Genomic DNA, 11,331 nt, shown 5'->3' with positions numbered 1-11,331 from the left:
TCCACTGGGAGAATCTCCTTACAGATGATACATTATCTGTGCCTGATGTGGAAACCATCCTTCACTGGCAGTTCTGAAATGCCGTGGGTTGTATGTATTTCTTTTTGGTTTGTAAAACTCCTTTGAGGTCACAGTTGAGGATATCTCCTCCCCTTAAATTCTCACCATGGTTTGCAACCTCTTTTCTGAAGGATTTTTGTTGCTGACAGGGACAGAAAGATGCAATGCAGCTGTAATCCCCGAGCTGTGTCCCAGCAGGTAGTTTTGCTGGATAAACTGAATTTGATTTGTACATAGTGATGCTATGCTAAAAGTACTGTATGGCTTCCAGGCTGTAGCTGTACTCTGGCTGGCTTGCTTGGATGTGTTCAGGTAAACATGCTGTTGCAGCTTATATCAGAGCCAGGCTGAAGGGAGAGGTGTTTTGTTTGTGCATGTTTTGAACCTCTGCTGTACTTCAGGCATGACCTTGATTCAGGAACACAGTTCTGTTTTCCGTGGTAATGTGTGGGAAGGGAGAGATGCCAGCAGAGCAGATTTCTGTAGGAACGTGGATGTTCATGCAGATGCCACCCAAGATGTGTAAGTTTATACAAAATGACAGCAAGTCTTGGCAACAGGAAAGGAATTTTCAAGGTAAATTCCTTCATGCATAGCAAGGCTATTAAAAAAAAAAATCAAACCCAAACAGCACCTGTCACTGTGTGTTCAGAAAGTCTCTCCAAAACCATTGCTGTGCTTCAATAATTGCTTTTGTGTTTTAAGCTGAGAAAAAAACCCACCAAACAACTTTTTGTTTGCAGCTTCTGCCATCTGTTTTGCAAGATGTGGTTCTTTGGGACATAGTATAGTGATGGACTTAGCAGTGCCTGGTTAATAATGACTGTATTTGATGATCTTTTCCAACTTCAAAGAACCTGTGATTATAAGGCTTTTTCAACCTTAGTGATCCTGTGATTGTAATGCCAGAAGAAAACCATCTCTCTGAAGTGTCCCACCAGTCTTCAGGCTGCAAGGACTGCAAAGGTATTCTTGTTTAAAGCTGTTTGTGTTCTGCTGAAGGAGTTCTTCAGGTTGTTTCTAAATTACTGTTCTAAAATGTGAGTATACCTAATAGCAGGACGAATGGGATCTCACTGTGAATGCATGTGCCGTTGAAAACCCCAGAAAGCTCCACATACCAGGGCGTAGCCACCTCGTGGTATTACCCAGCCTTCCTCACTATTGGTATGAAATTTAATGCTATGTCATTGTGAAATTTATGTGGCAGCCGTCTGGCGCGGGGTTTAAACTGGCCCTTGAAATACCCTGTGCGCTTCATCGACTGTAGAGCCGTGCCAGTGCCAGCCATCCTTCATATTTAAATCGCGGGAATTTATATTTTTCCTTTTGTTTGTGCTGTTTTGGTTTTTTCTCCCTGTTGTTTCACGTGAGCCCCGCCGCCAGCGCGCGCCAAAACCGCGCGCGGCCGCGCTCGATTCTCCCGCCAACACGCCCCGGGGGCGGAGCCGGGCGGAGCGGGCTGAGCCATTGCGCTGGCGGGGGGGAGATATGTGCGTGTGAGCGTGGAAGGGCGCGGGGCGGCGGCTGCGCTTCCCCGCTCGCCCCCCCCGCCGCACCTGTCCCCGTGGAGGCGCCCCGCGGGGAGACGGAGCGGGCGGTGTCGCTCAGCGCCGGCGGGAGATGCGAAGGGGCTGAGCGGGAAGGCGGCAGCGCTCCCTCACTGCTCACCCGGCTCTGCCTCTCCGCCCGCCTCAGCTCCCCTCGCCCGCCGCTCCCTCACCGCCCGGCTCTCCTTCACCGCCCGGCTCTGCCTCCAGCCTGCCCGCCCTCCCTCCCGAAGATACACCGCGCCATGTCTTTCCGCCAGCGGAGCCCGCACGATAGCACGAAGAGCAGGTAGGGCCGCCGGGCTGAGGTGGGGTGGCGGCGTCGGGCCTCGCTCCCCCGTGCTCCCCGGCCCTCTTTCCCCCCGTGCTCCCCGGGCCTCGCTCCCCGCCGTCCCTCGGGCAGAGCTCTCTGAGGGGGTGGGGGGGGCGCAGAGCCCCTCAGAGAGCCTGCAGCGAGTGGCGTCGCCTCGCTGGGTCGTCGGGAGTGAAATCGGTCAATAACCGCGGTCTCTGAAGGAGGCTAAAGCTCTATAACCCACCCGGGTGCTCACCTCGCGTGTCGCTGTCTGTCCCCAGCCCGCAGCACGCCCCGCGCTGGGCCCAGGCGCGGAAACGCGGCGCCGATGGGAAGCGGCGCAGGCAGAACGAGCCCGAATCCGCCGTGTTTGAGGAGAACAAGCCCAGGCCTGAGGACAGCCGGCTGGACAGGTGAGCAGTGGTGACAATGGCAGCGACTCCCTGCTCTTTTGTTCAGCAGGAGATGTTGAACGCACCGTTCCGCTCAGTTTTCCGAGCCCTGCCTGGTTATCCCTCTTTCATCAGCCACAGGAGGGAAGAAGATCGAGTGCAATGCTCTTGGAGTCAGTTCTTAAGAGTCGAGTTCTTAGAATCATCTATTTTATGTTTCTGAAGGGAGTACAGACCACCTCGAGAAGTTACGTTGTATTTCAGCACATTTGTGGGGGGATCCAGTTTTGAGGGTCACCCCGTGATGTTCACACTGCTCTTCGCTGCCTTCCGTGTTTCCCAGCACAGCTAGACTAAACTATCTTATTTTGTATCACATTTACAGTCTGAGCTATTCATGCCACAGTCTCTTTAGTCACTTTGATCAGCGGATGGGAGTTGTGGCCACAGCCCAGTCGACTGAATCAAGGTTTCTAATGTAAAATAGTGTGGGTTGTGCCCTGTAAGTTGCCATTTTCCTTTGCTAACAATAAGCAGGGAACCTTATGTTGGTCAGTGGTTCAACTTACACTATCCAGAGTAGTTTAAACTAATTTCAGGAAGCATGAATAAAAGTACAAGGGTGAAACTTGACAGATAGTTTCATCAGTTTCAATGTAAAAGAGCAGGACTTCTGTGTGTCTTCCAATATTGAATTGTGCAGGAATATTTCCTGCTTTCAGTTTGGACTGAGCTCTGACTGAAATCATTCTCTGCCTGTGCTGAAACAACTTCTTGTTTATGCCAATCCAGCCACATCATAATTCTCAAAAGTATAGAAGATCAGGATGGAGGCTGGGTCATCTATAATCACAGCACAGGTGCAGAATCAAACAAGGACTAAAAGGTACATCACTGGGTTGAGGAAAAAGCTCAGCAGTTGGGACTGACTGCGATTCTGCTGTTCGCTCTCTGTCACAGGAGAGCAATTATTGAACATGGTCTGTATTCTCTGCAAAATTAGAAATCAGTACAGGCAAAAGTTAAAAATCCTTGCAGCTTGAACAGATCTTTGCTGAATCACCTATACTGTTTTGCTATGGAGTTTTAATTTTGCCAAGCTGGTAACTGGGTTTCATCTAAAAAAGATCTTTTAGTTTGAATTTAACAAAACGTTCGAAGTTGTACAAACCAGTTTGGGAGCAAGGAGGGAGTTGGAGCTGGTTTTAGTGCAGATGGATCTAATTCCCTGGCTCCAATGGACGTGTTTGCACAGATCCAGGAAAGTCTCCAGAGCATTTCCAGATCTACTGAAAAAGCTATGCTCTATAGGATACAGTTTTGAGTTTGTACTTTAAAAAAATTGGTCATCAGGCAGACAGGCAGGGGAAGTATTGAATAATCTGAATGCAGACAGCTCTAGATGGCTGGGAAGGGATATGAGCTTATTCCCCTGCAAGAGGCTGAACTTACTTGTAATGCTAATGCGCTGCAGTAAAGTTGTTAAACCAGTTTGCAAAGTCATAGAAAATCTCAGTTTCCAGCTAAAATAGGACCTTTTTGTGCCTTTGTCTTCTCTACTAGGCATATTTTCACAGAGAGGAACTCATGGTGCTATCATGTAATTTTAATTAATTAGTTTTGCAGCTTAATTCTGTGTTCTAGTTTTTATCTCTTAAATAGCTAATGAGTGCGTAGTCATGAAAGAATAAATAATTGCTAAGTCATTTAGTGGAGTGAAAACAAGTGAGTAAAGTTGGTTTTTCACATACCATTTTCTGAAGGACATGAGCTGAAGTTACTGAAAATATAGGCTGGATTAGCAAGATACAGTGGTATGTTTCTAGAAATATCTACATAGATTTTAAGAAAACCCAACACAAACTATACAACCTCAAGGTGGAACTTGCAACTGATGCTTAATTTTACAATGATGAAATTTTAATAGAGCAACACAAGATTTTCACAGCCATTTTGAGTACTGTTAATAAATATGTTAAAGGAATCAAGCTGTGAGTGGGGGAGGTGAATACAGTAAACCAAACTTTTAACACAGAGCCTTAATTTTTACTTTTTTTTTTTTTTTTTCTTTCTAGCTTTACAACACCAGAAGGCCCTGGACCCCTTTCCCGGTGTTTAGACTGGGGAACTGCAGTGGAGGAAGATGAAATGAGAACCAGTGTTAACAAAGAAATTGCAAGGTACCCCTGGGTGTTTGTTTAAAATGAAGTGGGGAAAGGAAGGGAAATGGAAGTTTTCTTGTAGAATCTGTTTTTAACTTCACCATTGTAGTAGAATCAGGCCAACTTTAGCCTCTTGTCTGCTGCTTTTAAATCAGCTTTGGCTTAAGTCCTGCAGGAATGTCAGGGGACACTCTCTGGAGATTGGATGTGTATCCCTAAATATCTCCCTTTTGGAAGAAGCTTTTCCTAAGTCTCTTAGATTGAAACACTTAAAGTACCCTCTCACTAATGACTGGTTTTTCATATCATATTTCTACAAGAAGTTGTTTTAGGGAAAATAGTTAGAAAAAGCAAGTCCTTGTATTTTTATTTTTTTCTTTATGGGAAACTGAAATTTCACAGTGGAAAGGCCTCCACAGTATCTCAGGTGCTACTGCTTTGCTGAGAAGTTAATTCATCTGTGATCTGTGGCAGTGCTTAATGCTCTCTTTGTGTACATATATTCTTAATATTGATATGAATTCTTACAGATACAGAAGAAAACTCCTGATAAACGAATTTTCAAGAGAAAGGAAGTCCTCCTCAGGAAGGTAGGTTACATTTCTAGCTTAGCTGGGAAAAATATTAAAAACAGGTCTGGGCTTTCAGGTGTACAATGTTGCTTCTTAAAACACACAGTTTAAAATAGTTCATCTTAAGTCTGTTCCAACGCCATAGTTTACTAACACCCCAAGCATTTGTTTGAAAAGTTTTGACATGTTTGTTTATAGTCTGTTACAAGTGGGTTTGTCTGAGTGTCACTTGTTTCCTAGTAGTCCCAAACCTACAATGTTTTTCTTCTTTAGTTCTGATTCAAAGGAGTCCACGGTGACAGTAGAACTTGAGACAGATGAAGTGGTTTTGATGAGAAGACAAAAACAGATCAACTACGGAAAAAACACCATTGCATATGATAGATACATTAAAGAAGTTCCCAGGTAAGCTGCTTGACTTTCTGGAAAACTAAATGTTTTAAACTGCAAGTCACACCTGTTCTTTATAAACACATTAATCTACTAAACTTGGTATCCAGTACACATTCAAATAGGAGGCATCTACAAATTAAACTTTTAAGACATTTTTGAACTGTTAGGTCTCACTAACAATCAACTGAGATGTGGTTTTGGGTTTTTTTAATGAGTCAGTATTTAAGAAATACCTCATGCTGCAGAAATGGAAATGAAAGTTCTTTTGATTGTGTTTATCAACAAGAGGGAAATGAAACTGCTTTTTGCAGTCAGTTTTCTCATGAGTTAACTACAAGACAAAGTGGGCTACAGTTGCTGTTGAGTTTGGAATGAGATTTTCAGACCTATGAATGATATATCTTTATTTTTTTTAATTTGACTTGAAGTCAGAAAAACAAGTTCATACGGAGCTGGCAAATCTTTGCTTGAGTGCTGGAATTGCACATTAGCCTTTTCTCATAAATGAATAATACAATCAGTTAGCATTTAAAGCTAAGTTATGCATGTGTGAATAAAACACTGATAAATTTTTCATGTCTAATATCTGAACAGATGTCATCGTATACCAGGAGTTCATCCCAGAACTCCAAATAAATTTAAGAAGTACAGCCGTAGGTCATGGGACCAGCAGATTAAACTGTGGAAAGTTGCACTGCATTCCTGGGATCCACCCACTGAAGAAGGATGTGATCTGCAAGAAATGTATGTACAGAGTATTCAAGATGCATTTATGGAAATCATTGTGTGAAGTTTCATGTTTAAAAAATAAACACAACCCTCAGCATAGTCCTCTTTGAGATAAGTCAGTGAGGGCTGAATGTTTTCAGTAATTTTTTGACCACACTTCATGCTGTTAAGTTCCTTCTCAATCAAAATATCCAATAGCTTCCTGGACCTGGTTGGTGGGAGTAGACTTGCCCAGTGTCCTTGGAAGGGCATACATATATATCCCTCACTTTTTTAATGGTGAAAGCAGAGCCAGTTCTGCACTGCTTTATAAAAAAAATCGCTGCACCATCGACATGAGCTGATTCTTTCAGTGCAGTCATCAAATTATCTGGTGGGAGCAGTGCTGGAGAGTTCTCACCAATGGCAGGTTTCCTGACTATTGAGCTTGGACCAATCCAGTGTCCAAGAACCTGCCTCACCCTTCTCACTTGCTAGTTCTAGAACAGTGGTGTAAAATGTTTCTTGACCAGAGAGGGAGAGCTGTGAACTCATCCCAAGGTACCACTAAACTCGAAGTATGGCCACAAGTGTTCACAGTCCAAGCTCTAGAAGATGTAATGAGGTAGTTATTTTCCTCTAAAGAAAGCAGCACAGCTGATCAGATAATACATGACATAAAACTGGCACTAGAGAATGAAGGGGACAGAGACAGAACTTGGTTCCTCATAATGCAGTTTGGTTAATAAAGCATTGTTTGTCCCTAGCAGAATGCTGAATTTAAAAACAATGCAAGCAATGGGATCTAAAAGCAAAGCTTCCTTGTGGCTTCCCTTTAGTTATAATCACTATGAGGGGGGTTGGTACCTGAGCCAGAACTGTGCTGTATACATAGGTGTTGAAATACTGCCTTCAGACCCTGGGGTCTAGGTCTGTGTATAATGGATATTAAAACTTTGCAAAACAGGTTGGTGAAAACCTTGTCTGGGAAAAAAATTTTCTTCCTTTCCTGTAACATTTGTATTGAGGCATTGTTTGAGCATTGGGTTTTTGTCTTTGGCAAGTTGCACTGTTCAGTCTCAAGACAGTAATTCATTCCTTGGCCATTTTGGATGTACTGAGCTGGCCTGCAGTTCTGTTTGCTCTCCCCAGTTTGCCACCACTGTCCCTGTGATCTTGTGGGTCTCTTTGCTCTCCTCTGGCCATTGTTTTCAGAACTGCACAACAAAGTGCAGCTTAACACTAAAATATCAATTTGTTTTATATGGTATTCTTCTCAATGATTTTACAGTTGTCCTGTTGACCTTGGTGAGATGGAGACAGAATCTGTTGGAAGCAATTCTACTGAATCTCGAACAAGCTGTCAAGATAATGATGTAAGCATATCTGTCATTTGCATAAATATTTGTTGATAATTGGTTCATTGCTTAGAATTATATTCAGAGTAGCCTGAATACATGATAAATTCCATCATCTACTTTGTTTAGGGATTGTTTATAAAGCTGAGCAATCTTTAAATTCAGGTATTTTCCAGCTATAGGCATTATTTGTAGGTTTTGGTTTACAGGATTAGAACTTAAATGATCATCTCAAAAATATCCCATTTTTTCGTAGCCTACAAAAGAATATTTATCTGTTGAAAGCAAATCAGTTATGAACTGTAATGTACAGTTGAAATACTACTTTAGATTGCAATATCTAGTGTTAAAATAGGGTAGACTTCTTTTGTCACACAGAAGTAAGGTCTTTTTCTATCCAGAAAGCACTTAGTACAGCTGAGCAGTAAAGATCTAGGAATGCTTTTTGTACTAGGTTTGTTTTTCTGATGAATGTTAAATCTGTGTAATGTTTTAATGTTTGCATATATATATCTTTAGAACACTTGCAGGAGATCTTCAAATGTGGTTGAATCGGCAGAAGCCTATGCATAAATTTCTTTAATCTTAAGACTAGCCTTGGGTTTTTGTATGGCCTTTAAAGCACTTGTAAGCTTTGTTATAGTGTGGTCTAAATGAAACAGAAGTTAATTGAATTACCTGTACTGATAACCTCTACTTAACTAGTAATTATTAATTGCTTTTGTCTTCCAGGATACCTGTTCTGGCACTCCCACCAAAGTTAGACATGTTGACTATCAAGCAGAAGGTGAATTTGACTTGGAAGTGTGTTTGAGTGAGCCACTGAAAGAATTTGATACTGTGAGTTAAATAGCCTTGTGCAAACTGTTTTAGAGAGAGTTTCTTTTAGATTTGAGAGATTAGCTTGATCCATAACCTGTTAATAGTAAGAACGCTTAAGCAAAGTTGAAGACTGTTCTCAAAGTTGTGGTTGGTCTAGATATTCTCCAGACCAGATTTATGTACAATTGCAATTAAGTTGTGTGACTTCTTGTTAACTTTTAATTTATGTATATCAGATTTTTTTTATAAAACTTTTCAATAGAAAAATAGCCAAAGGCAGTGCTATCCTCTAGTAATTATAAATAGTACAGCAAGATCTTACCAATTTCCCTCCACTCCTTTCCCCACTGTGAACTTCATTTCAGTTGTCCACCTGCAAATCAAGAGCCAAGTGGGGAGATATTTTTTTTATGTTATCTTGCTTTTATATCTGGCTCTTCTAAAAGACCTGACTTGAAGTAAAGCACATGGTAGTTGAACCATGTGGCTGATTGGTACTAGTAAACCCATCTACTGCAGTGACTGTAAGATCAACTACCTTACCTTAAAAAAAAACACTTTATTTGCAAAAATGTTTCAGAAACAATTTGAAATTAAATAACCTCAAGAAATTCGAGGTCAATATGATAAAGTCTATGCAATGATGTTTTTTGTTGAAGCAGCAGCCTGTATTTGAAATTTGTAAATAGTCATCAGTCATTTATTAATGCAGTCAAAAAAACCCAATGTCTAGGGAATGTGCTTGATTCTTTTGATTTGCTGGTTTTCAATGTAAAACTGTTGTAAATGATAACAACTGTACAGATTTTCTGCTGGGAGCAGTTCATGTTTCTATTGCTTTTGCGTGGGTTGTTGCTGGAAAATAAACAGAACTGCCTTTACTTTTACATATGACTCTTCATTTCCTGCTAGCAGTGCTCTGTGGATAATGAAATGCAGTGAAATACTGAAAGCCAAGTGTCTGATACTAAGCCAGGATGTATCTGTGTTAGCACCATCCTCTGACTTTGAGGGAGACTTTAAAATCTACTTACTTGGCCATAGGGGTGAATTTGAGACAGTTTAGTTTAGTAGATGTCCATCAGCTGGCTGCCAAGTCCTGTTCTCTAAGAAAAACTGCAAGAAGAGCTGTGTGAATACTTCAATCTTCTTTACTAACAGGACATCTTCTACAGTCACATCACCTGGTTTTATCTCTAACATGGAATTTCTGGCAGTTGATGTTACACCATTTAAACTCATCAACTCAAGGGAGTATCTTAGCTAGTAATATTGCTTACAGCTGTGTAATTTGTTAGGCACTCTTGAAATCAGGTAGCTTGTTTTGGTGGGGGAACTTCCAAGAGGAAGCAGTGGCATTGGGATAAGGTTGGTGGCTAGGCTCTGATGTTAAGGAGACAGCCTTCCTAGCATGTATTTTTCCAGAGAAGGCAGCAAAATGGTAGTTGTTTTCTACCTGGACTAAGTCCCCTCTGTCCTCCCCAGATTGCTATTCTCATGTCTCATTTTCTGTCTCTGGTTGTTCTTACAAGTATTTTTGGTGTGTCAATCTGTACCTGACTATCAGAACTGCCAGTAAAATTGTTTTTTTAAAGGAAGTTTTTCTATCCTGCTGTAGTTACCCAAACAGGTTGGATCAGTGGAATATTCAGGAGATTGTTTAGAAGCTTCTGAGGGGTAAAGTTACTCACACTTGGTTTTGAAATAAGGAAGCACATGGGTTGGGACAATCTCTTGAGCACAAATCCAGGCTGGGGAATGAATAGATAGAAAGCAGCCCTGGGGAGGACTTGGGAATGTTGGGTGGATTAGAAACTTAAAGTGACTCAGCCATGTGTACTCACAGCCCAGAAAGCCAACTGTGTCCTGGGCTGCACCAAGAGCAGTGTGGCCACCAAGGAACTCCCACCAAGGACTCTGCCCCTCTGCTCTGCTGAGACCCCACCTTGAGTGCTGCATCCAGCTCTGGGGTGGAATGTGGGGAAAAGATGGTGAAGAACACTAATACCTGTGCAGTGTAGAAAGAGACCAGGCAAACAACTGGGAAGTACTTTTCTGTTACAATGGAGCACACGACAAATAATTCTTTGACAAACGTCTTGAGATGCTTTTAAATTTCTGCAGAGTAATTTCTCAGTGGTTAGTCCATAATATGATATATAATTTGAGACAAATCCAACTAGCCTGCTACTACTCAGACAAGGCTCTCAGCACAGGCCTTGGGGTGTGACCCTCTTGCATTGCCTGTGCCTTGCCCTCTGAGCTGTGCCCTCCTGAACACCACCCCACCCTGCTGAGATGGGAGTTGCTTCTCACTGTGCTGCACTCACTCTGTTCCATCTCTTCTCTATCCTGTCACCTTTCAGTGTGCTCTGTCACTTCTGCTTCAGACTGTGAAGTTCTATGTCACTGTTCATTTTTTCAGCTAGTTTGTCCCTTGTTTTCTTTTCCTGTGGTGTGCTCCAGCTTGCTTACAGATATCTTAATTCTGTTGATGTCATTAAAAGCAGCCTGAGGTGCTGTTGGGCTTTCAGTTTTGTGCTGTGCAGCACACTTACCCAGGAACCAGGGATGTGTGAGTGTGATCCAGCCTAGAAATGTAGCTGGTCTGTGTTCAGTAGCTGATCTGTGAAACAGGCTCAGATTTGTTACTTTTTCCCAAAGGAGCTGGCCATCCACAATAGTGTCTTCACTACAGTTATATCCCTTGGTCTCAATTATGTGGAGCACTACGATTTTATGGTTGGTATTTAAAGAGAGCTCTCAGTTTGGATGTTTTTCCAAAGGTACTGAATACCGAATTGGAAAACGACCGCTGTTTTGGGGCTTTTTTAGCTATAGAGTGAAGCCCTCTAGTGGTTAAATGTGGGCTAACCCCATCCATTTAGGGCAGTGTCTGGTAACAGGAATCTTACAGAAAAACAATATCCGTATGTTCAGTTGTGCATAGTTGCATGCAGTGGAGTTTGCTTCAGATGGAGAATAGGAAAGTACTGCTGTCAAATTTTAGCCTTATTAG

The 11,331-nt window shown here is 42.3% G+C and overlaps 1 protein-coding gene across 1 annotated transcript; it reads left to right on the top strand.

Moving 5' to 3' along the window:
• The first annotated feature begins 1,540 nt into the window (after positions 1-1,540).
• On the top strand, positions 1,541-9,199 carry SLBP (stem-loop histone mRNA binding protein). Its single transcript, XM_085059599.1, has 8 exons — positions 1,541-1,899; positions 2,187-2,318; positions 4,373-4,477; positions 4,990-5,049; positions 5,305-5,436; positions 6,019-6,168; positions 7,424-7,508; positions 8,223-9,199. The coding sequence occupies exons 1-8, from the start codon at positions 1,856-1,858 to the stop codon at positions 8,337-8,339; spliced, it is 825 nt and encodes a 274-aa protein (XP_084915725.1). The 5' UTR covers positions 1,541-1,855; the 3' UTR covers positions 8,340-9,199.
• The last annotated feature ends 2,132 nt before the right edge of the window (positions 9,200-11,331 follow it).

Source organism: Lichenostomus cassidix, chromosome 4 (genome assembly GCF_008360975.1).
Source record: "Lichenostomus cassidix isolate B80296 chromosome 4, HeHo_3.0, whole genome shotgun sequence".
NCBI lineage: Eukaryota > Metazoa > Chordata > Aves > Passeriformes > Meliphagidae > Lichenostomus > Lichenostomus cassidix.
Note: the sequence above shows the minus strand (reverse complement) of the source record. Positions and strands in the feature narration are given on the sequence as shown.

Bases quoted from the DNA above. Each gene is read 5' to 3' on its own strand.
- SLBP (XM_085059599.1), top strand. From the start codon at position 1,856: ATGTCTTTCCGCCAGCGGAGCCCGCACGATAGCACGAAGAGCAG. The intron at 1,900-2,186 runs GTAGGGCCGCCG...GTCTGTCCCCAG, and splicing joins CACGATAGCACGAAGAGCAG to CCCGCAGCACGCCCCGCGCT. The intron at 7,509-8,222 runs GTAAGCATATCT...TTTGTCTTCCAG, and splicing joins CAAGCTGTCAAGATAATGAT to GATACCTGTTCTGGCACTCC.